The sequence below is a fragment of the Nelumbo nucifera genome, chromosome 7 (assembly GCF_055504915.1).
Source record: "Nelumbo nucifera cultivar China Antique chromosome 7, China Antique-T2T, whole genome shotgun sequence".
NCBI classification, from domain to species: domain Eukaryota; kingdom Viridiplantae; phylum Streptophyta; class Magnoliopsida; order Proteales; family Nelumbonaceae; genus Nelumbo; species Nelumbo nucifera.
In genome coordinates, this window is record NC_142655.1 from 51,394,160 (window position 1) to 51,420,338 (window position 26,179).

A 26,179-nucleotide genomic window follows, 5' to 3' on the forward strand; every position below is an offset into this window, starting at 1 on the left:
CCGCCTCGAGTATCCACCCCAAGGTCTTTGACACTTCCTGTCTTGCAGCATCTCAGATCACCGGGGACCCCGCCTCGGCTAGCAGTCTTTGGCTACCATAGTCCTCGAAACTTGAAGGGTGAATTTACCTTGTCCTCAACTTCGGTCAACCTCTTCCAAGGCCTCAGGGTCCTCAGCTAACGCTCGGAACTTGAAGGGTGAATTTACGTTGTTGCCCTCGGCCAACCCGTGCAAAACAGTTCTCTTCTTCCTTCCCATTGAATAATCAATCAAACAAAACTAGATTTTATAAACTTCAACCGTCAGTATTCAAAGTATTCCACATTTAGGTTTGTTTTCTTCTGTGTAATATTTGCCTCTTTTGCTGGTTTTTAACATGAAATAAAGGTATTTGAGAGGGTAACAATAGAAATTGGAAATTGAAAATAAGGGTTTTCGAAACTCGTTTCTATTAATGGTCATAGATACCCAGAATTTTGGATTGCACGAATGGAACAGTGACATCTTGGTCAGTACTGCATAAAAAAGTAATAAATAAACAAATGTCAAGGAAAAACAACGACTAACTCGCTTAATTATAAAAGGTATTTGAAGATTTCTTCAGCACCATCTTTTCTTTTCCAGGAGATTGACAGTGTCACAAATCATCACTACCTTGCCTTCTGCTGCATAAAGATTCCAGTTTGGCAGTATCAAAACCCAGATCTCAACTACGTCTCAGTCTTACCAACTCAATGTCAAATATCAGAGTTCCAAGCGTGGAACCCTCTCCATTGGCCAGACGTGTTGGATTGAAAATGGTGGTAAATAGCCTCTGCCTGTCAAAAAACTGCAGCAAGGGAAAAAAAAAATAAGCACATCGGGACAAATTAATTTCAGATTTCAATTAAGTGCGAGATTGTTGCCTTCTTTGACAGAATTGGCTAGCACAGCACCTTTAGGCATAAACGAGGTGAAACAAACAAGAACTTAAACAAATAAGAACTTTACCCACACACATTTACTGTTACCACAAAATGCACCTTGCAGAGGAAATTTTGCACCAACAATTTAATATTATACCCTACCATGCATGCATTGTTAGAGCATTGGTTTTGCAAATATATGGGTGCAACATGAGGGAGATGGTGGTGATTGGGTGGCTATAGACAGGTAGTTTGGGAATATGGAGTCAAAAACAAAGCATGAGGGATATTAGAAGCCTTTCAAGAGGGGTTGGTGTGCTGTTTAGATGGGTTAGAAGATCAGTAAATGGGCTGGCTGATTCTTTAGCCAAACAAGGAACAAACAGGGGTGACTTTTTCTGTTCTGAATTGTAATTGTTTTTCTTTTGGGGCGGTTTCCTACTCTTAGGGACTGGACCTGTGTATCTTGTTTAAGAATTTCCAAATTTAATGAAAGTTATATGGGTACAACATTATAAATTTTTGGGTAAATTACACATTACTACTCTGTACTTTGAGAGTAGTGACAATTACCTCCCTGGACTTTCATTTGCTACAAAGGCCCCCTGATCTTTCAGATTCCAACAAAGATCCCCTCCGTTAGCATTCCCCGTCAGTTAACTCTGAAAAAGATTCTCATGTGACTGTTTAAACTTTTCTAAATCCCTAAACTACCCTTTTTCCAATGATTTTGTTTATCAATAATAACTATTTCATTAATCAGTCTGTAAATATAGTACAAAAAGGGAGATAAAATTTCTTAACTCCCCCTACTGAGGCCAAAGCCCCAGACAAAAGTCTGAAATTACAACTGAGCCCAAAATAAAGTTTCCCTTTTTTCCAATGATTCTTAGCGTTTTTTTTTTCCGATTTCCATTTGTTACTGGTTCAGTTGATATTAATTGCATGTTGTGTTAGTTGGAATGCCAGGTTTTCACAGAAGTTTCTTGGTTCTTTGTTGCAATTTTCATTTTATAGAAGTTTCTTGAGTGGGCATTTTGGTAAATTAACTTCTTCAACCACTGAACTTAACAGAGAGGGGGTCTTTGTGGCAAATGAAAGTTCAGGGGGTAGTTGCCACTACCCCTAACCCCTAAAGGGTAGTAATCTGTAATTTACCCTAAATTTTTTAACAGTAATAATCAGAATTTATTAATTAAGAGAAGTTGTAAACAAGTATGCAACTGTTGAGAAATCCAAATCAACTCTCTTACAGATTAATTGAATAAGAAATCAAAAAACAGTGGTAGTAGTTAACTCAACTCTCTTATTTAATTTCCTAAGTTTAATAAGAAATCCAAATCAGATTTACCACTTAAGTAGTGAATCTCAAACAAAATAATAGGCATAATTGCCCTGTGCTTAGTACAGCCTACAGGATCATCATTATTCATTAACTAGTAATATAGACAAAGCAACACTGGATAATGTATCTTTGTACAATTGTACTGTTATAACCCTTTAGTTACTTCTTGCAAAGACAGTGACATCATTTTACTTAGTTTTAATTCACTCTAAATAAAAGAACAGTGTGGGCACTACCACGGATATTGGATTCTTCCAAGACCTCTCATTTACTTCTTTTCTCTCATTCTTCCATCCTCTATGACAGATAACATAGTATCTTTTTTTTTTTTTTTTGATGAATGACAGATAACATAGTATCAGAGAATTATCCATCATAGATCTGATTAAATCTTATATTTTTTTCCTTTTCTTCCTTCTACTTTTTCATATCGAAGTGACTAAAAGGAGATCTGAGTCTCTTGATCTGATCACAGACATCAATACCCTTTTTATCTCAATTTTTCTTTCGTTATACACCACTCTCTTCATTCTTTTTGGTTCTTTTGAGCCTACTGATGGTGGTATAACTATAAGTGCTTCCATATGCTACTGTTGGGTTTTGTTCTCATATGGTGGTGAGGCAGTTGAGGATCATGACTACAACCAAGTTAGGAGATGACATTAGAGATATGTGTGACTCATTACATCATGTTTGAACAGGAATAGCTCTAACAATTTGCATTAGGACTGAAAACAAAACTAATTTGTGGAAACCATTTACAGCCATGGTAGGCTATAAGCCTATAATGATTCTAAAAACATTCTTTATTGGGTCATGTCAACCTGTTGAGTTGAGGGGAGACAGCAATATGATGCCCATCCTTTTGTGACAGAATAGTAGGCTGAATAGGTCTGTGAACCACTTCTGCTCTCAGTTACTTCTGCTATTACCTTTGTTCAAAGAGTGAAAGACTAATCATGGCAACTCAAAAATTAGCTACCTCTGGTATTTCAGGTTTTGGTGTTATCTGTTGGTAGGAGAGGAAAACTGGGGTACTTGACTAGCAAAATCAAGGAACATCAGATGAAGGCTTGGCTCATGAAAAGTGAGAATAGAAAACTACATAATCATGTCATGGTTGTAGCTGTCAATGCAGCCCACACTACAGAAAAAAAGGACTGATATAGACAAGGGCATTTGAGAGCAAGCAAAGTTTACATATATGGAGCAAAGACATTTTGCACATATTTACCAACCCCAAGTTGAATCATTTTCTTGTCCTCAAGGTCGTAAGAGTCTTTGAATCTACTACTCTACCCTCAATGGTCCCCACCTAGTCCCAACTCCCAACTACATAAAACTAGACTTTTATGGTTGTGTCTAGGGAATCCAGGGATGTCCAGTATTGGTTAAGTGTTTGGGGACCATAATGCAACTATTTTGGCTCCCTTCTTTAGGGATGGTAGGGTTGGGAGACTCATAGAAAGAAGGAATTTTAGTTGTTACACTGACATTAATGGGTAAAAGAATCCCTAAATACTATAATGAACTGATTAACTGAATAATGAATTTTCTTAGTTTAACCATTTGAGTTTCAATTTTATCAAGTTATGTAAGCATTGCCAAGTGGTTAATAAAGTTGAGAAGCAAACCACAAACAAAAAGGCAAACCAAAAAATGTTAACCATTTCTTCCATGTCCCAGATTAGACCTGAATCCAGGGTGTGATGGGCCGCGAAGGTCGAACAGGGTGCCTACGCGCAACCCAAAGTACGTGGACTAAAAAACCTTCATGCATGGCCCATGCAATCCAGCCCATCATTCATGGCCCATGCAACGGCCCAATAGAGCAGGAATCGGTCAAGGAGGTCAGGGTGCTAGCCACAAGAATCGGTCAAGAAGTTGGGTTGTTAAGTTATTGATTGTTAGTTTGTCTTGGCATGAGAATCGGCCAAATAGGTTAGTTTGTTATTCTTGTTAAGTTGTTAGTATGAGATGGCATAGGGATCGGCCATGTAGTTAGAAGGCTAATCCCTTACTTTGAAGCTATCTCAGTGGTAGGTAGTTAGAACTTTTTGTATTTAAACACCATCCCACCACATGGATGGGGCAGTTGGAAGTAATAAAATCTTGTGGTCTTATTCTCACCCTAAGCAGAATACTCTATCACTCTAGCTTTGACTGGGACCTATCATTGGTATCAGAGCTAGGCACCATGGCCACTAACAAAGAAAGAATTGAGAGTTTGGAAGCTAGGCTCGGGGGTCTCCAAGCAAATTTGAGCAGGCTCGAGTTAGGGGTTAATGACAAGTTACACCAGCTCGAGGCAGCTATTAGTAGGATGTCCGAAGCCTTGTTGACTCGGCAGGAACCATCTCTGAGCCACACTAATGGTCGCAGCGGACAGTCCTCCTCCGGACCTTCTCGTGACAACACAGAAGGAGGACAACCCATGTTCTCCTCGAAATTAGCCAAGCTCGAGTTTCCCAAGTATTCCGGTGATGACCCAACCGAATGGTTCGCCCGTGTTGACCAGTTCTTCGAATACTAGCACACCGAGGAACCACAGAAAGTATCGCTTGCCTCATTCCATTTGGAAGGGGAGGCAAACCAATGGTGGCAATGGTTATGTCAGGCTTATCACGAAGACGGGAAGGAGGTAACATGGAAGATTTTTGTAGAAGAGCTCTGGGCTCGTTTCGGCCCAACTAACTGCGAAGACTTCGATGAGTCGTTATCAAAAATACGACAAACGGGGTCTTAGCGGGAATATTAGAAGAAGTTCGAAAGATTGGGCAATAGGGTGCACGGATGGACCCAAAAGGCGTTGGTGGGCACGTTCATGGGAGGTCTCAAAACAGACATAGCCGATGGAATTCAGATGTTCAAATCGAAATCCTTGAAGGAAGCCATCAGCCTGGCGTGAATGAAGGATGAACAGCTGCGTCGTCATGAGAAGACTCTGCGTTCAGCCACCAGAACCGCCGGCGACTCTTTTCCGACAAAGACGAAGACGACTCCACCATTGAAACGTCTTTCTTGGACAGAAATGCAAAGGAGGCGTGTTCAAGGTCTATGTTTCAACAGCGACGAGAAATTTGGGCCCGGACACAAATGCAAGGGACCGCAGCTGCTACTACTCGTCGGAGACTGTACCAACGACGAACCAGAGGATGACAAACAAAGCTTCACCGACCCGCGCAAGGAGCCTGAAATATCACTCCATGCCCTTACGGGATGGTCGACGGCTAGAACCATGTGTGTCACGGCCAAGGTAGGATCCCACGAACTGATTGTTCTTATCGATAGTGGATCCACCCATAACTTCATCAACGACCGAATAGCAGAACTGCTGCACTTACCGGTCGTGCCTACCGAGCCCTTCAATGTCAAAGTAGCCCATGGCAAACCCCTTAAGTGCCGAGGAAGATTTGAAAATGTGCAAGTCTTGCTACAAGGTATCCCGTTCACCTTAACACTTTATTCTTTACCACTGATTGGGTTGGACATGGTACTAGGAATCCATTGGCTCGAGCAATTGGGCACAGTGGCGTGTGATTGGAAGAAAATGACGATGGAGTTTTCTTGGGCCAATCAACACCGGCTGTTAAAGGGGGTCGACAACCAACCGATTCAGCCTACATCCTTCAAAGCATTCTCAAAGGGGATTAAGCAGGGACATTCGCTATTTACCGTCTGTCTCCAAGCAGTCACGGAAGAAGTACCACCACAACTACACCCAAATATGCAGCAATTACTGGCCGAATTCAAAGATCTCTACCAAGAGCCCACACAGCTGCCACCACGGAGAGAGATCGACCACCGCATCAATCTCAAAGAAGGAACGGAACCCGTCAATGTCCGCCCGTACGGGTATGCCTATTTCCAAAAAGCTGAAATAGAAAAACAAATACAAGACATGTTACGGTTGGGGCTAATACGATCTAGCACAAGTCCCTTTTCTTCCCCTGTCTTGCTAGTTAAAAAAAAGGATGGGACTTGGCGTTTCTGTACCGATTACCGGGCACTCAATGCCGTGACCGTTAAGGATCGATTTCCTATTCCAACGGTTGACGATATGCTAGATGAACTACATGGAGCCTCCTTTACTAAACTTGATTTGCAATCCGGATACCATCAGATACGGATCCACCCATGGGACATTCATAAAACGGCATTTCGCACACACAATGGTCACTATGAATACTTGGTTATGCCCTTTGGCCTGTGTAATGCACCTTCCACCTTTCAAGCTATTATGAATTTTGTCTTCCGCCTCTATCTCCGAAAGTTTGTGCTAGTTTTCTTTGATGATATTCTTATTTATAGTCCCAACTGGAGCATGCATCTTGAACATGTTAGAACAGCTTTTGAGGTTTTAAGGCATCACCAATTTTTTATCAAGTTTAGTAAATGTATATTCGGCCAGCCAGAGGTGGAGTATCTGGGTCACATTGTCACTTCCCAAGGGGTCAAGGTAGACCAAGGGAAAATTGAGGCTATGCTTAAATGGCCTCAACCCACTCATATTACTGACTTGTGCGGCTTCTTAGGCCTTACAGGATATTACAGAAAGTTCGTCCACAACTATGGGATCATAGCTCGACCCCTCACTAATCTTCTCAAAAAGGGTGAATTTCGCTAGACCACCGAAGCCCAAGAGGCATTTACAGCCTTAAAGAAAGCAATGACCACGACCCCCACACTGGCAATGCCTAAATTTGAGGAGCCGTTTATCATTGAGTCGGATGCGTCCAGGGCAGGTATTGGAGCAGTATTGACGCAACAAGGACGACCCATAGCATTCATGAGCCGAGCTCTAGGCGTCAACAAACAAACTTGGTCCACCTATGCCAAAGAGATGCTTGCCATTGTTCAGGCAATACGGACATGGCGACCTTACTTGTTGGGCCGAAAATTCTACGTCCAGACCGATCAGCACAGCCTCAAGTATCTCTTGGAGCAACGCATTGGAACACCAGAACAACAGAAATGGGTGTCCAAACTGCTCGGGTACGACTATGAGATCATTTACAAGCCTGGATGGGAAAACTCTACTGCAGATGCTCTATCTAGAGTACTAGGCAGTCCTAGCCTTAATACTCTCTATATTCCTCAAGCATCTCTGTGGGACACCATCAAGAAAGAAGCCAGCACTCACCCCTACATGATCCGCATCGGCAAGCTTGCAACGGAGAGTCCTGGAGTTCCCTACACATGGAAGAATGGACTGGTATGTTACAAAAACCGGGTCGTGATCCCTCCTCGGTCCCACCTCGTCCCTACCCTCCTACAAGAATTTCATGACTCCCCATATGGTGGACACTCGGGGGTACTAAGAACATACAAGCGTATGGCACAGCAGTTCTATTGGCCCTCCATGTATAAAGATATTCAGCAATATGTAGCCTATTGCGTCATTTGTCAAAAAAAAAGGCGGACACTTTATCCCCGGCAGGACTGCTACAGCCATTACCCATTCCCTGCCAAGTATGGGACGACATTACCATGGACTTTATAGAAGGTCTACCACCCTCCAAGGGCAAAACCACTATTTTTGTGGTAGTAGACCATCTCACTAAATCAGCTCATTTCTTGACCTTACCACACCCCTATACGGCGAAATCAATAGCCAAAAGGTTTGTAGAAGGAATTGTGAAGCTCCACGGTATGCCAAAGATGATCTTTAGTGACAGAGATCCTATCTTCTTCAGCCACTTTTGGCGGGAATTCTTCAAGATGTCCGGTACCAAATTGCAGATGAGCTCCGCCTATCACCCCCAGACTGATGGGCAGTCCAAAGTGGTCAATCGTTGTCTAGAGCAGTATCTTCGTTGCTTTGTTTTCCAGCAACCTCGGAAGTGGAGCTCCTTCCTCCCATGGGCAGAATTTTGGTATAACACCACCTACCATTCCTCTATCGGAATGACGCCCTTTCAAGCCCTTTATGGAAGACCACCACCTCGTATTCCAAATTACCAAGGCGGAACATCCCCGGTAGAAGAGGTAGATCAAGCCATGCTCTCTCGAGATGCCATTTTGCAGCAACTCAAAATAAACCTACATGCAGCAATTAACCGCATGACCCAAATGGCTAACTCCAAAAGAAGAGATGTGGAATTCCAGGTGGGCGATCTGGTCTTTCTCAAACTCCACCCGTACCGACAGCAGACTGTTCATAGGCGAGCCTATCACAAGCTGGCCAGTCGCTATTATGGGCCATACCAAATTGAAGAACGAATCGGCAAGGTTGCCTATAAACTTCGACTTCCCGAGGGCTCGCGCATCCACCCAGTTTTTCACATTTCCCTACTCAAAAGGCAGGTGGGCAAAACCACTGCCACTAGCATCGAGTTACCACCCATAAACGAGGGAGAACTTGTCACAGAACCAGCAGCCATTCTGGACACCCGTTGGGTGAAGAAAGAATCCACCTTCGTGGAAAAAAGCCTCGTCCAATGGAAGAACCTTCCCAACGAAGATGCCACATGGGAGAATTCTCAAGAGTTGTGCAAGAAGTACATAAATCTGGACCTTGAGGACAAGGTCCATCTGCAAGATGGGGGCAATGATGGGCCGCGAAGGTCGAACAGGGTTCCTACGCGCAACCCAAAGTACGTGGACTAAAAAACCTTCATGCATGGCCCATGCAATCCAGCCCATCATGCATGGCCCATGCAACGGCCCAGTAGAGCAGGAATCGGTCAAGGAGGTCAGGGTGCTAGCCACAAAAATCGGTCAAGAAGTTAGGTTGTTAAGTTGTTGATTGTTAGTTTGTCTTGGCATGAGAATCGGCCAAATAAGTTAGTTTGTTATTCTTGTTAAGTTGTTAGTATGAGATGGCATAGGGATCGGCCATGTAGTTAGAAGGCTAATCCCTTACTTTGAGGCTATCTCAGTGATAGGTAGTTAGAACTTTTTGTATTTAAACACCACCCCACCACATGGATGGGGCAGTTGGAAGTTAATAAAATCTTGTGGTCTTATTCTCACCCTAAGCAGAATACTCTATCACTCTAGCTTTGACTGGGACCTATCAGGGTGTAATTCCTTCCAACCTATCAACCTTCTCTGGGCCTCTCTCAAAATATGATGACCTTTAGTTTTTTAGTAGAAAACAAAGGGAAAAGGTCCCCTACCATCCCTCTAATGCTCTGTTGCAAAAGAGGCCTCTTGCCACTAAAAACCCAGTTCTCAACCATGTCATACTCAGTCTACCTCATTAGATCTACCAATTAAAAATCCCTTCAAGAAACTTTGTTCATTTTTTGGTAGTATGAAGAAACTTTTTTCATCATGGGCACCAATTTTTAACTTTAAGATAATACCATCATTACAGATTATAGAGCAACAATTACCAAAAACGTTCAAGATTAGAATACCTACATTAGGAGGGATGGGTTCTTGAGATGTGTTCTGATATCCTTGAGATGGAGGTATAATGACTCGACGAATACCTCCTACTTTCATTGATCTCACAGCCGTTTCAATCCCAGAGATGACCTACATTAACCAACTTCAATTATATAAATGAAGATTTCTCAGTTCAATTGCCTATCCAACAAATAAAATAATGTAATCAACAAATTCTTTCCACAACACATTGTGACTGGCAAGACATATTCCACTATACTAGTCCTCTCCAGCGAATAAGATAAGACCAGTCCAATTATCATCATCTAAAGGATAACAGTACCACAGGAACTTCTGAAAGAGAAAAAAAAAAGAGAAGGAAAAAAGGTACATGTGAAAGAAGATAAGAGGTAGTGGAAGAAGAAGAGAAAAGAGAAAGGAAGGAAGCACATGTGGGTTTGAGGAAGGCCTAAAAATTTGGGCAGTTATCCCATTCATTTATAATGTAACAATACAATTACAAAATTTCCCTTCTCAAGAATAAATAAGAGAAATAGATAAAACACCACACAGTTCAACAGTTCATGTTGTACTAAGGTGGATCCTAAAGCTATCAAGTTGTTGTTGGAGAATTCCTCCACCCAAAAAGGGTATAAATGTTTGCATCATATTTCTAGAAAACATTTGGTCACTATGGATGTCACTTTTTTTTAATCCATTCCATTTTTTACAATGTATTTGTTCAGGGGAAGAGTTGTAAAGAAGAGAGACCCTTCCCATTCTACCTTACCGTTCCAATGTCAAAGTTAAGTCCTATCCTATCTTCTCATGGAGAGTTGTCTAAAGTGTTGTAGGTTTAAACTAGATACTCTAACAAAAGGGAAGGCCATGATGTAATCTCCTAATTAGTTGGACCCACAAGAACCAAATCCAAGTAACCTACAAAGTACTATTCCTTCTAATCCTATCATCAGTTTACCTTCTGATCATTCTTATTTGGATCCCTCCCATTGCTCACCAAAAGGGAATTAGATATTGTATTATCCACCCTATTTTTTCTCAATAACAGAATTTCATTAGACTAATAAGAAATAATTACAGGATTGGGAGAGGTAAACTGCCTTACCTCTCCACAACAAAAAATGCAATTACAATTGAGCCAAAAACAATTGATTCCTTCCTGCCCCTTGTTTTGTTAAAGAAGCAGCAAAAGCATTTCCTGTCCTTTTAATCAAGCTGAATTGCACATCTATATCTTTGGTCAGCCACTTAAATATCTATTTCTCATTGTTGAAAATCCAGAAACCCTTTTCTTCCTTTTGCAGCCACTTCACTACTAACTTTGAATCACCTTCAATAACCAACTTCCTTACATTCAATTCCTTTGCCTTTTGCAATCCTTCCATGCCAACCATAACCTCAACCCTTAGTGAGTCGCCTGCTCCAATTGGGCCTGACTATAATCCAATAACTCTGCTTCACTATCTTTAAAAACCCCTCCAATACCAGAAGGACCCGGGTTTCCAGCACTACGTTAATCATTAGAGGAGACCAAACAGGGCTGACATTGGACTTATGACAAGCAGAACTGGCCACTTCCATTTGTTCAAAATATCACCTATTGAGAAGTTGGCAAACACATCCATAGATTTTACCCAATGAACCACTCTCACCATAATGGTTTCTATGATACCTTCTCTACTTCTTTCCTTGCCTGAAAACAGTCTTGCATTTCTTTCTTCCCATATAGTCCAGATCACAACCGCCCTAACACATCTCCATAAAACTTGTCCCCTTTTCTTTGGCCACCTCAAGAAAGAGGAATCAAACAAGCTTTGCACATTGGTCAAAGGAGACCACCTACACCCAAACAACGAGAAAAACCATTCCCAAATAAAAGTAACGAAAAGGCAGGAGATTAATAAGTGAGATAAAGTTTCTCCATTATTCTTACACATAGCACACCAGTGTAGAGATAAACACCAATTTGTTATTTTCCTTCAGAGTAAACCATAGATATTAATTCTTTCCAGGAAGACTTCCCAACAAAAGCCCTTGACTCTTAGAGGGATAGGATTACCCTAGACCTCATACACCGGAAATGGAATTCACAAAGAATCAAAAGGTTGAATAAGGGCCTTAAAAAGAGAAGTACAGGAAAAGGAACCATAGGAGGATAGGGTCCAAATACAACTGTCAGGTTTCGAGGATTCCGAGTATACCCCATCAAGAATATGAAGCAAATCCAGAACTTCATTAAGTTTTGAATCCCTCACAAACCTCCTTAAACCCCAATCCCAATCAAATCTAGTTCTTGAGCTTGAAGGAACCAGGAAAGAGGACACAAGTTTATCTTTATATCGCGATAGGGAAAAGGCATGGGGGAATTTATCTTTCAAAGAGAGATTATCCACCCAAACCTGTTTCTAAAATTTTATAAGGTTACCAAAACAAAGGTTGTACCTGGCAAAGGGAAGGAAGGATGGGAGGGCAGCATTAATGGCCTTCCAAGGAGAGGCTCTGGTAGCCCCAGTCAATATTCCAACATCCCAACCGTTAGTTGCAAGCCCATGAATACCAATCACTATCTTATCCCAAAGCTTGTCCTTCTCCACAGGAAGTCACTATAGCCACTTTCCCAGCAAAGCCACATTCCTTTTAAGTAAATTGCCTAGGCCTAACCCACCAAACTTCTTGCTCCTACTCACCATTTCCCAACTAACTCTATGGTCCCTTTTCCCCTCCCCTGGCTCTCACAAAAATTTCCTCATCAACTTTTCCACTTTTCTACTCACATTCACCGGCATCTTAAAAACAAACATCAAATACACCGGCAAATTGGCCAAAGTAGCTCTTATCAATGTGATCCTTCCTCCTTAAGGACAAATAGCTTTTCTTCCAAGATGTGAGTCTTTGGACAAATCTTTCAACTACAAGATCCCAAAAGTTGCTCTTTTTTTGAGTTATCTCCCAATGGAAGCCCTAAATACTTCAGTGGCCATTGTGAGTTGTGACACCTCACAACCCAAAATGTTTGCATACTCCAACATCTCCTCTTCTTTCATATTAACACCCACAATACAACTGTTGTCAAAATTCACCTTAAGGTTGGAAATTAGCTCAAAAAGTTCTTCTCTTAACTTGAGATTCCTAACCCAGTTTCTATTTCCTCCACAAAAAAGCAAAGCATCATCTACAAATTGTAAGTGACTAGTTGAACACTGCCATGGCCTACTTTCCAACCCTTAAACAACTCTTGCGAGTCTACTCTAGTAATAAGCATACCAAGTACCTCAACCATCATAATGAATAGAAAAGGGGGATAAGGGGTCTCCTTTCCTGATTCCTCTCAAAGCCAAGAAAAAGTCCACCATAGTTCCATTCAATAGCAAGGAGTAATGACAGGTCTTAATACACCCCTTTATCCATTTACACCATCTTTCCCCAAATCCAAAACACCTCAAGACTTCCAAGAAAAAGGTCCAATCCACCAAATCATAGGCTTTCTCTAAATCCAATTTGTAAATGAAGCCTTCTTTTCAACTCTTTTGAAGTCCTTAACACATCCATTAGCAATGAGGATTTGGTTAGTGATTTTCCTACCCCTTACAAAGCACCTTGATTTGGAGAGAAAATGAAAGGGTGAACAACCCTAATCCTCAAAGATATGACCTTAGCTATAATTTCATATAGACTATTCACCAAGCTAATGGAACTAAACTGACGAGGATGTGATTGCATCACTTTTTCTTAGGCACCAAAGCAATGAAAGTCAAGTTAAGGCCAAGATCAGTTACTCCCCTTTCATAAATTTCCTCAAACATTCCCATTAAATCATCTTTCAAAATGTCCCAACAATCTTGGTAAAAGGCCATTGTGAAACCATCCAACCCTAGTGCTTTTCATCTATCCATTGAGAAAATAGCCTCCCTAATTTCCTCCTGCTCAAATCTCCACTCCAACCAGTTTTCTACTTCACTCAAGATCCTCAACCAATCAAGCCCTTCAAGCCACACTCTTTCCTTCAAAGATCTTCTTTATATTGTTCTAAAATGTTCTTTAAAAGCCTCGGATATCTCACTCTGATGTGTCATAGAGACCCCATCAACCACTAACCTTAAGATAAGACTCCTCTTATTCTTCCAATAGTCGTTGCATGAAGAATTTAGTATTCCTATCACCCTCCTTGATCCACTTATAACTAGACTCCTGTCTCCAACTTATTTCCTCCTTATGAAGAACATCTACCAATTTCTTCCTTAGGAACCACTTAGTTTCCTTATCTCCGTCCTCAAAAGTACCCCTCTCCTCCTTTTTATACAAATCCTCAATTTGATTGACCAATGATTGCTTCCTCTCTTCAATCCTCCTAAACTCCAAAATGTTCCAATCCTTGATCCTAGACTTTGAAGTCTTGCAACTTCCTGCGAAATCTCATCCCTTTCCAATCGACTCTTGGGTTGCTCTCCCCCCACCACTCTTAATCTTTTTAATAAATCCTGGATGACACAACCAAATGTTCTTGAAACAAAAGGGAGCTGGTTATGTGTCTTATTCATCTTCATCTCCTTTCTGTTGTGCCTTTTATTCCATATCTCTTGTGACTATTCTACATAGTATTGTGGAGGCTTTTTGTAGACATAAATGGAAGGCCAGAATGACTAGAGATGAATGCTTTAATTGGTGGAGATTCTAAACGACAAAAAAAATGAGAGGTAAGTTGGTATTTACTATCAAACAAAAAGTTGATACGGAAGTAGCTTAGGTAACCTAGACACTTCAGGAATAGGAGTGTTCAGGGACCAAGAGCACAATCTAATTGTTTTCTTTTCAGGCCCAATTAGTGTAGGAGGTTCCATAAGGGCTGAGATTATGGCAGCACTGGAAGGAATACAAACTACAAAGGGCAAGAAATATGAACATTAAAAAACTAATTATTGAAGGAGATTCCAAATTGGTGGTGGGGTGGCTACAAAGTGAGGAGGCAATGTTACGGAGGTATAACAAAGAAATTCAAATAGTTGATTCATAACATGGAAGTGCGAATACAATGGGTTCAAAGAGTGCAAAATCCTTTGATGATGTTCTTGCTAAACAAGGGGTGGGGAGAGATCAGCTGTTTTGGGCAGTTTTGTAAAAATAAGAGTATTTTGGGGAGAGATAAGAGGATTTATCTCTCACTATTTGTATACTCTCTTTGTACTCACTATTTTTTTTCCATCTATTAAAGAAATGTTATTTTTGCCTATCAGAAAAAAGTTGATGGTTCAATTCACAGATATATGGCAAGGCTAGTGGTGAAAGGTTACACTTAGAACTATGGCATAGAAAATACAAAAACCTTTGCACTAGTTGCAAAGATAAAGAATATATAGAGTTTGCTCTATATTACTGCCAATTATTCATAGCCTCTATATCAAATGAACATAAAGACTGCCTGTCTCCATAGAGATCTGTAGGAGGAAGAGTGCGTGTTACTATCACCTAGTTAAATCATGGGCCCTCAAACCATTTCTAATTAATTCACTCCATGTCTTTTGGCTTGTCCCTGGTTCTTTTAAACCCTCAAAAGTTGCAAAAAATCACTTCTTCATACTGGTGTTATAAGCGATCTCCTCTGCATACAATCAAACCATCTTATTTTACTTTCCCTCATTACCTATTGGGGCTACTTCTAAATTCCTATAAATATGTTCATTTCTGATCCTATCATTTCTAACTTTACCATTCATCTGTCAACATTCATTTCTTGCAATACTAACTCTGCATGTTTTGATTTTATCTTACGCTTCCAGTCCCAGGCCTATGTTCATTTCTGATCCTATCATTTCTAACTTTACCATTCATCTGTCAACATTCATTTCTTGCAATACTAACTCTGCATGTTTTGATTTTATCTTACGCTTCCAGTCCCAGGCCTGAATTAGGAGGATGGTTATGTTAAGTTGGAAACTGACACTAAAATATTTGCCAAATCTTATGAACATAGATCCTGAATTGGCAATTTCTCCAAGTAAAAAGAAATATGCTTTGAAAAAATAATCAAATTGATAGAAAATATGAAATGGGTTTTACCTGAAAAAGAAAAAAAAATAGCATGTAAATCTTCAAAGTGTATTAGTTACTGACAGTTAGGAACAACATTGGGAAATAGCCATTTATTAGTCACTCCTAGTATACTAAATATCATTGAATTGGTGACTAATAAGCAAATAACCAACAATTGGTGTGTGAATAGTACCTCAAGATCTTTGTTGAAATTCTTTTCTCCTGTTAAAAAAATAAAGCACAAGAGTAAAGTTGAAAGAAAGCTACTTTGGATTTGGCATGACAAAACAGAGGAATAAATTTTCAATCATGTTAAGTGACCAATTAGTGCAGTTAAAAGAAGACAAATGGAGAGACAATAGGTTCAGTGGAACACTCTAAATTAGAACTGGACTTCACAAGCATACATGGAAAAGTTTTGAAGAGATTTTTATCAATAAAAAGTTGTGGAAATAATTGATTTTATTTTGTTAGGGTCTGTTTGGATGATTAAAGCTTTTTTGTTTTAATCTGTTGTTGTAACTTTATTTAGTAGGGGCACAAGGGTCATTTCCCTTCTTGTTTTTTTCGCCCTATATATTATAATGAAGCTGGCGCCACCAGCACTGTTCCATTGCCTCTAATCCTTCTCCTTTCTTCCTTCTCTTCTCTTCTCTTCTCTTCTCCTCTTCTCTTCTCTCCTCTTCTGCTGTAATCTTCAATTGGATTTACTGTCAAGAAAAGTTGTGAAAATAGGAGGGATTGGTTTATGGTATTTTCCTATCAATTTCCTTTGTAATTAAAATTAATAATTATAATTTCTCTTTCCCTAACCTTGAAACAGAATAGAACATGGGGCTAAGGAGAAAAGTAGATCAGTATCACCATCATCTAAGCCTTGTCCCAACTATACATGAATCCCATTTACCTTTCCGTTATGTTTAAAGCCATATATATTGTTAAATTATGATCACTTAAATCATTTCTTACTACTTCAACCCATGTCCTTTTTGGTCTGCCCCAAGCCCTTCTAGCCCCTTCAACTTGCAATAGGTCACTTCTTTTTACAGGTGATGTAGATGGTCTTCTTCTATGCACATGACAAAACCATCTTAGCCAACTTTTATGGTTATGGATCCTAAATTGTCTAAGGAGAAAAGTTGAAAACAATAAAAAATAATAAACTTAAAGGAAGAAAACAAAAGAATAAAAAAAAAATTGAAGCATAAACAAGTTTAAACTGTTTGAATGGATATGGTTAATTTTAAGGCAAGTCTTGTTATTCAAAGATATATATTCTTAGCATATTGATTTACATAGTTACATGATCATACCTAGAAAATTTTTTATGCTCACACAAACAAAACAAGAATGTTCTACCAAAAAAACACAACAAGAATGGTAATTCCATTACCAACAAAACAAATGAAAACCACAACTTACTTTGCCAGAGCCAAGGACAAATACAAAGGGAACTGGCTCACCCATTTCGTCTTTGTGATCATATGTTGAATCAAAACGCCATCCTTGTTTTGCAGCTAACCTTCCATAATAATGAATTGCAACCTTTACAGGTAAGAGACAAATAGAATCCATGTTAACATCGTAACTAACAAACAAGACCACTTTGCTTTAACAATAAATTTCTATAAGATTGTAATACCATATTTTCCTACTTCCTACAACCCAGAGTTGTGTATCTTCTTATTTAAACATCTTTTTTCGGTTTTATATATCAATAAGAGATCAAACACTCAACATTGTAGGATTTATTGTTTTTGAGAATTGAGACATACACACTTTTAATACACTAATTTCAATAACCAACTAAATAATTGACTAACATGACAACCAGTAAATGTGGTCATTAACACATTGGAAAAATTAATGAAACTAGTGATGCAATTATAGTAGTTCTAATTTATACACAAGAGATAGAGAGAGATAAGAAGGATAGCTCATCATGGTATTTACCCATTAGTCATTCTTTGTTGTTGCACCTTTTATTTATATTCCTAGAAATATAGCAGAAACTACATGGCAGACAGAGTGGAGAAGGCAAAGTAGGTTGAAATGAATGCTCTTTAGAAGGAGCATCACCTAGGTGATGCCTAGGCAGATGCCAACCCACCTTAGAGATCAAGCAACAAAACTCCCTTGTCACCTTTTCTTGCCCTAGCCCCCCCCCCCCCCTCCCACAACTATGTGGACAAGAGAAGGGTTATTGCTACAATATTGACAGGTGATTTAGTCCCAAGCACCACTGCCAAGTGGAACAGTTCTTCGTTGAAATGGAACTAGAGAAAAGAATTGGTAGAAGAGGACCTAACAGAAATATCAATGGGCAATACTATTGGATCAATGGATCCTAAAACTGTGATAATATATTTTGACAAAAGAAAGAAAAGAAAACAAGTAGTCACAATTTTGCTAGGCCCTATGATATCATAGATAACTTTTTTCAGAAGAAGGTAACTTTCGTTAACATGATGCATAAGAAATACACCTTTAAGAGTATTCTTTGGTCTTCGTTCAAGTCAGGTTTGCTGAGCCTTTATGTCTGTAAGATGTGTGGATTTTTTGTTTTGTTGAGGGGATCTTGTTGTCTGATTGTTGGGTCCATTGGTTGTGTTTCTCTTTCGGGTGATATCTAATCACTTTTCTGTTGTATTTCTTTTCCTTTTTAGTGAAAATTTTCTTTATTCTTCGAAAAACGATATGGAATTCCTGTAATTTCTATATATGTTCTCTTGACTAAAATGATCAGCTATGATGAGCCTCAATCCAACTCACAAAAGGTGTTGGGGTCTTGGGCATGTTAATATGGTTTCCTATTGGTAATTTCACTAATTTTATTTCAGGCAGCAGGTTGACAAACATAAGACCATATCACTCTTCCGAACAAAAGGTGAAATCAAATAAGCCAACCAAAAGCTATTGCAATAACAAATTAATTGTCAAGTTCCATTGCTACTCTTTACCAGTGATCCTAGTAGAAAAGTAAGGAATCCATCACCAGATGTGCACAAGTAAGGATTCCATACTGATCCTAAATGAATCATGTGACAAACTTCATGCAGCTTCTAGATGTAATGGTCTACCATAAAATCACCATCAAGCATTTTTTTAACTGATTAGAGTCATAATAATGTCCTAGTAATGCTTCTTGTTTTTTATCAATAACAGAAGAATTTCATTAGTTATGGAAACAAGTACAAAGGAACACCATGGGGAGAGATAAGCTCTCTTAATTGACTCCGAGATGACCATCGAAATTACAAATTTCAACACATCCCAAAAAAGCCGATCCCTTCCCACCCCTTGCTTAGCAAAAGAATTTGCACTTCTTTTTACCCATTACAGCTTAACTTCCATATTTTTCATAATACACTTAAACTTTCTTTTATCATTAGAAAAATTCCACCAACCAATCCTCTTTTTGTAGCCATCATACTACTAACTTTGAGTCCCTTATATGATCAATCTACTGATGCTCAGCTCCTTAGCCTTTTGAATTCCTTCCATTACAGCCATGATTTCAGCCCTCAATGAATCACCCATGCCTATTGGGCCCAGGTAGAAAGCAATACTTCTTTCCTCCTCATTCCGGAACACTTCTCCAATGCCTGAAGGGCCTGGATTCCCTTCACTGCTACCATCAAAGTTCAACTTGATAAACTCACAAGGGGGTGGGAGCCAAGTTGCATAATGACAGCTTTTGAAAGAGAGGAATCATCTACCTCTTTCCACTTTCTAAACAAGTCATCATTAGAAACCCCTTCAAAGCTTCTCAAAGTCTTTACCCATTGGATCACTCTTATGGTAATGGTCTCAATTACTGCTTCACTACTCCTTTCCTTCTCTGAGAAGACTCTTTGGTTTCTTTCTTCCCATAATGCTTCTTAGTTTGACAAATGCACCTTTAATTTTCTACATCTTCAAAGTTCAAATACAAAAAGTTTGGACTCTGGACCATGTCAATCTTCTTATTTTGATGAGTAATGAGTTGTTGATCTATAGTTAATGGACCATTATTAAGCTTGTTGAATTGCATGTCCCAAGCCTGGATTGTTGAGACAGTGGATCGTAGTGTTTGTTCTATTATTGGGCCATGGGCCCCACTCTTTTATTATTTATCCATTGCTGCTAATACCTTACTTATTAAGGGTATATTTGTAATTGTACTTTTATTTTAAAAAGAGGCAATATAACACAGTGGGACAGAACACTGCTACCCTCAAATTCATCTCTCTCAAAATTGTTTTCCTTCTTTCTACTTATTCTCTTTTCTTCTCTGTTTAGGTCCGATTTCTTCACTTTTTCTTCTTTGATGCATCACCAAATAAAGAACAATATTACTGATTCGATCTCTAAGTTGGTATCAGAGTAGGTTTTATGTATAACATTGCATGATATCTCATATGTCATGACTATGATTAGCAAGTTTATGTGTGCACCCAGAGATACTCGCTTGGCAGCTGTAAGAGGATTTTATGCCCTAAAAGATTAACCAGGGAAAGGAGTCTTATGTTCCATTCATGGACACGAGGAATGAGGCATTTATTTGTTTTGATTGGGCAGGCTCTATCAATGATAGGATGTCAACCTTTCGCTACCATACTCTTGTTAGAGGTAGTCCAGTGCTTGTAGGAGTCTGTAGACTTATGATGCTAGGTGAGCTGACTTTGATAGACTTATGATGATGTATAGTGATAATCATGTGGCCATTAACACTGGTCATGAACCTATTCAACATGATAGGACAAAACATATTGAGGTTGACAAACATTTCATATGAGATGATTGTTTCTAAAGAAGTTTGTCTTCCTTTTATTGCCTCAACAGAGCAACTTGCAGATGTACTTACCAAATGTGTTCTGAAGTCTAAGTTGCAACACTATGTAAGTAAGATGGTCATGATTCACATGTATGCTCAGCTTGAGGGGGAGTGTTGAGATCACGGGCTGTGGTGTTTGTTTTATTATTGGGCCATGGGCCTCACCCTTTTATTTTATTTACTCATTGCTTCTTCCACCCTTACTTATTAAGGGTGCATTTGTAATTGTATTTTTATTTAAAAAAATGCAACATAACATAGTAAGACAGTACATTACTGCCCATGGATTCATCTCTCTCAAAACTGTTTTCTTCTTCCTTTTACTTCTCTGTTCAGATTTGATTTGTTCATTTTTTCTTCTCTGAACCATCACCAAATAAATAAAAGTATTACTGATCTGATCTTCAAGTTGAATAAAGGAAGGTCACATCAAGCTAGAAACATAAATTGTTTGTCAAATCTTTATAAACATGAATCGTGAATTAGTATTGCATGGACTCCCCTAAAGAGATGAAGGTCCATTTCAGACATGTAAATTGCAAGTTGCAACACTCCTAAGGATTCTTGAGGGACACTTGTACATAACATTTTCCTTTTTTTTCTCCTAATTTACTTCACCAAATAAATAAAAGTATTGATCTGATCTTCAAGTTGAATAAAGGTAGGTCACATCAAGCTAGAAACATAAATTGTTTGTCAAATCTTTATAAACATGAATCATGAATTAGTATTGCATGGACTCCCCTAAACAGATGAAGGTCCATTTCAGACATGTAAATTGCAAGTTGCAACACTCCTAAGGATTCTTGAGGGACACTTATACATAACATTTTCCTTTTTTTCTCCTAATTTACTTGACATAAATAAAAGCTATTTACAATTAATGTAATTTTTACAATAAAATGTTACTTGCAACAAATACAAAATTCTAGACCTTTTTATAAGTATATATTGTTAGAACTTAAATATATATATCTATATGAACTCTTTCATAGTATATACTTCTAAAGATGTCCTTGAGCCTATGTTCTTTCCTCTAAAGTAATTAAACTCTTTGACATGCTAATGGATTTTGATTCTCATTTTCGTGTCCATGCAATACCAACCTGAATTGTTATTTCAAGATTGTGTTGTTAAAGCAAAGCCCTCAGACTAGAGGGTTTCATCAAACATGTGGTCATCTCTCCTTTCAGATAAAAATTATATGTTCAAAGAACAATTTTATTAGACATGTATTATGGGATTCTGGGAATTTTTTCAGTTCCTTAATGAATGAATTTTAACTGTTACTTATCCAAAAAAAAATTAGATATGTAGTTACCTCCACTCTCAAAAGGTATTCACTTCAAAATTCAAATAGTGTGAGACCCATCTGTTTTCTTTTTTTTTTTTTTTTGATGAATGATGTCAGACCCATCTTTCTTAATAAACTTTATGAAAGCACAAATTCAAATGTTGTGGGACCCAACTAATTGAAATATCACTTAAGTTGAACTTTCTTTTAACATTTATTTTCTTAACACAGTTTCCTACCTCAAATAATAAAACACCCAATACCAAGGCTTTCAGTTTTAAATATTGAAAAAAAAAAAAAGACAAAGGCTTTCAGTACCTGATGTGGGTCCCATTCTTCTAGATAAAGTGGGTTACTATTTAGAAATAAAACCTCATTTAATCGCTTACATCAAATAAAAAAAACTAAACAAAATTTACCATATGGATAATGGGTTCCAAATAATATATGTGAAATAGTGACATTGTAGTGCCCATATTAAGTGCAGGGTTGTCATTATCTAGTCTAGTAAGTAGTAACAAAAGAAGATAAAGCCCTTGGTCGAGTAGACTAATGGTTGAGAAAGGCTAGGGTCAAATTTGATTGATCCATAGCTGTTGCTTGAAATATCATGGATAATTCATGGACTGTCATTGCTACTACAAAGTCATTATCTGTTGGTTGAAAGCTCAAAGTGCAAATTAAGAAGCACCCATCTGTTTATCACACCAAACTACCTCAAAATCGTTGCATATATTCTAAAAAAATAATTGGGGAGTGGTGCAGGGGGAGATAATTTCCAACAAGAATAGGCCCCATTGGCTTCTCTTAAGAGTTAAGACCTTTTCCATCCAGCTTTTATTGAAACCTATTGATGGCTTTCAAGGTTGATGCAAAAAAATTGTTACTCACAGCTCTTTTCAATGACCCACGTCATATACACAACTTCTAGGTCTAGCAGAAGTCTGTAAGCCATCCAGAATTGAATGTGAGGCCTCAGGCTCTCTGCTCAGAGTCCTCATATTGTAATAGCTTTTACACAAAAAATCCATTGTAGAATCATTTCAAAATGCTCTAAGAAAATCGAATGTCTTTTCACTTCAAAGGGCTCTAAAGAAACTGAAATAATTGTTTAAGGAACTTTTTAAGGGGCTGGCATTCCAGTAGCCACAAACCAGTCATCTTCCATTTATTTTCCTAATCTCCACTTTTCTTAAATTCAATATTTGTGGTCGTCAAAGAGTTCTCGTTAATGGTCAGAAGAAAAATCGCAGAAAGAAAATAATAACTTACAATTTTTGTAGCCATATAAACATTATCTGGAAAAGGCGTAAATAACATAAACAAACAATTGCCGAACCTTCAAGTTCGAAGAACATAGCAAAGAATTTTGTTCAGACATTCCATCACGGTGAAAGAAGATAAACAAAAAGAAAAAGAACTTACCTGATCACCATTAACAGGGACCTCTCCGTCACCTACGCGAAGATCCAGAGCTTTCACTCCGCCAGAACCTTCGAGCTCGAAGAATTCAGAAATGGAAGCAGCAGCAGCAACAGCAGAAGCTTTGCAGGAGTAATCAGAAATGACGAAGATAAATGAAGTAAATGTTGCAGACAGAGTGTTCAGTGAGAAATCCCTTCTTGTCAACAACAGTGAAGAAGAAGAAGAAGAAGCTGTTCGGGGGGGTAATTTAGGCGGAAAAAGACAGTTCGTTAAACGTGTAAGGACACGGAACGACGATACGTTGCAGCACACGACCATCCTTTAATTCTCTAATAATCTCATCTCAATTAAACGGCTACCTCTTTACAGAGACGAACCTCTAAAAAAATGATAGGAAAAATGACACGCCGTCTGTGGGAATCGAACCCACGACCACGTGGTTAAAAGCCACGCGCTCTACCGGCTGAGCTAAGACGGCATTTGATTCATATAGAGACGTAGTGATATTTATAATTTTACTCCTTTCTCGTTCTACGAATGATAAATGATCCTATTGAATTCACATCTGCACTCCAAAAACGCATCATAGCACATCAAAATCATCCCAACCGTATATCAGGAACATCTCCCAATGACAAGTACAGAAGATGTTCCTAATACACATTGAGACGTGCATGTGGGATATTTTTGGGGCATATTTTTTGAGGTGCAAATAAGGATGGCAACCCATACCCTACCCAAAACCCGAAGCGGGTTGAATTTTTAGAATTCAAACCCTACCCACACATGAAAATGCAAAACCCTCCTCGCATTTAAGGGTGGGTGGGTTGAGTTGGCTGGTCAGGTATAAAACCCGAATCTAATAAAATTAACAGCATTTAAATTTGTAAAAATTAGTAAAGTTATTAAATTTAATAAAAGTTTCTTGTTATATGTAAATCAATAAACAACCAAACTAACATAAACAAACATTAAAACTTTTAATAACTGAAATAATTTTCAATGAATAATACCATTTTAAATCATTCACAAAATTTTTTAATAACTGAACTGGTTTCCAATGAGTAGTATCATTCTAAACCATCCACATAACAACATCAAAATTTTCAATAACCAAAATGATTTCCAATGAGTAATACCATTCTAACTCATTTACAAAATTTTCAATAACTAAATGAGAGTCGTACTATTCTAAATCATCAACATCAAAGATATTGCCGTCATCATCAATAAAATCTTCCTCGTCCATATCGTCACAAATAGTGAGAGGATGATGTATTTCCTTGTGTGCACTTGAATTTGAAGTCAAAACTATACAAAATATAAAATGCATATTAGCATTTAGTAAATGTACAAAACATGTAACAAAATTAATATAACATATTTATAAAAATATTTTTGCACCGCTCTTTTCAGCAAATAACCAGTTTTGACAACATGTCAGTAACCCCCACAATACTTGGAAGGAGTCTACTACGTTGTGGATTCACCAACCTACCACCTGTACTGAAGGTAGACTCTAAAGCAACTGTGCTAACTGGAATAACATAAATCTCTCTAACAATATCTTGCAAAATTGGATATTTGGGACCATGTGATTTCCACCAAGCTAAAATATTAAAATCTGATATCCAACGCAACACATCCTCATCCAAATAATGATCCATTTCAGACTTAACATTTATCCTTTTTCTTTTGAGGTTAAGAATAAACAAGTTAAATTCATTCATCTTTTCTTACTCTTGGGTGATATGATGGTTTAATTGATGAGAAAATGTAGTTCTCTCGTCTTGCTCCTTAGAAAGCTTTCTTTGATAATACTCAACCAAATAATCATAACAAATTTTTACAATCCTCTGAACCTCCTCCTTAGTTCTACTTCCATACACCTTTTAATGGTAATATTGGAGGAGATAAGTCTTGTACCTTGGATCCAAAACATTAACAACACTAATAATGTCATGTATCATGTCCCAATACTTATTAAATTTCATAATCCTCTTTACTACCATAACTTGAATAATTGAACTTTCATCTAAACTCCACTCATTCAATGTCAATTTAATTTCACAAATATTTGGAAAATAAAGATTGACAGTTGCATAAAGTGTACTTGAAAACAACTTTGTGACATCGTAAAAGATTCTTAACTTCCCACAAATATTCTTTGCAATCTCCCACTCTGCATCACTAGGAGATAACATTTGTATGACTGCACAGTGTTCTTCAACTATTCAAAAACTTTTAGGTAGACTAATGTAGCCTCAAGCATCATGTATGTGGAATTCTATCATATCTTAATATCAAGAGACAACTTTTTGTAATTGCAACACATACTTGTTTAGCAGCATGCTCAAACATTTACATTCGTTTTGGTGTAGTTGTCCAATATATAACACTCTCCCCCACTTTTTCTATGGCATCTCCAATCACTTCCTATCCATCTTGCACAATCAAGTTTAAGATATGTGCACAACACCTCATATGAAAAAAATGAGTCATCCAATAAGAGAGAGCCATTAGAAAGTCTTCATATTATATTCTCTACCACTCCATTAGTAAAACAACTATCCAAAGTGAGTGTGCAAATTTTTTTTTATCAATTTTCCACTCAATAAAACAATTCATCAAGACTTTTATTTAAAAAAATAAAGTAAGCATGATTACCTTATGATGCGCTTTTGAAGGGTCCAAGAATCATCAATGTAGTGTCATGTGATAGCCATGTACCCCTTCTTTTGATGCTATGCAATCCACATATTGGTGGTAATAGATATTCTACTTTCATTTTCACCAAGATCTTTCATCAATTTTGTCATTTTTCTTTATACAACTTCATAATATCACTCCTTATTGTATTTCGGCAAGGGATTTTAAACAAGCTATTGCCTTGACACATCTTGGTCAAATGCATAAACTCCAACCCTCACTTTCCCATCTTATTTCATATTCCTAGTTAAAACCATTTGCTGAAGATTTGCTTGATTTCATTTACGACAATACTTCTTAAT

General features: G+C 38.2%; 1 protein-coding gene and 1 non-coding gene across 6 annotated transcripts; both read right to left on the bottom strand.

The window, feature by feature from the left end:
• Positions 1-419: 419 nt before the first annotated feature.
• On the bottom strand, positions 420-23,547 carry LOC104586506 (FKBP-like peptidyl-prolyl cis-trans isomerase family protein). Of its 5 annotated transcripts, XM_010243766.3 has the most exons (5): positions 23,169-23,543; positions 17,097-17,178; positions 15,827-15,855; positions 9,619-9,735; positions 420-829 (listed from the first exon to the last, which is right to left on the bottom strand). In XM_010243766.3, exons 1-5 carry the CDS (start codon positions 23,484-23,486, stop codon positions 707-709), a joined length of 669 nt encoding a protein of 222 aa, XP_010242068.1. In that variant the 5' UTR covers positions 23,487-23,543; the 3' UTR covers positions 420-706. The 5 variants fall into 5 exon arrangements, with proteins under 5 accessions (XP_010242068.1, XP_010242070.1, XP_088748318.1 ...); XM_010243768.3 differs by lacking the exon at positions 9,619-9,735 and having other exon boundaries at positions 23,169-23,547; XM_088892192.1 differs by lacking the exon at positions 9,619-9,735 and having other exon boundaries at positions 17,056-17,178; positions 23,169-23,547.
• A 26-nt stretch (positions 23,548-23,573) lies between these two features.
• Positions 23,574-23,646, bottom strand: TRNAK-UUU (transfer RNA lysine (anticodon UUU)). Its single transcript has one exon. It is a non-coding gene; the product is annotated as a tRNA-Lys (tRNA).
• Positions 23,647-26,179: the final 2,533 nt, after the last annotated feature.

Bases quoted from the DNA above. Each gene is read 5' to 3' on its own strand.
- LOC104586506 (XM_010243765.3), bottom strand. From the start codon at position 23,486: ATGGTCGTGTGCTGCAACGTATCGTCGTTCCGTGTCCTTACACGTTTA. The intron at 17,179-23,168 runs GTAAGTTCTTTT...TTACCTGTAAAG, and splicing joins TCCCTGTTAATGGTGATCAG to GTTGCAATTCATTATTATGG. The intron at 9,736-17,055 runs GTAAGTTGTGGT...TGGTTAATGTAG, and splicing joins TTGTCCTTGGCTCTGGCAAA to GTCATCTCTGGGATTGAAAC.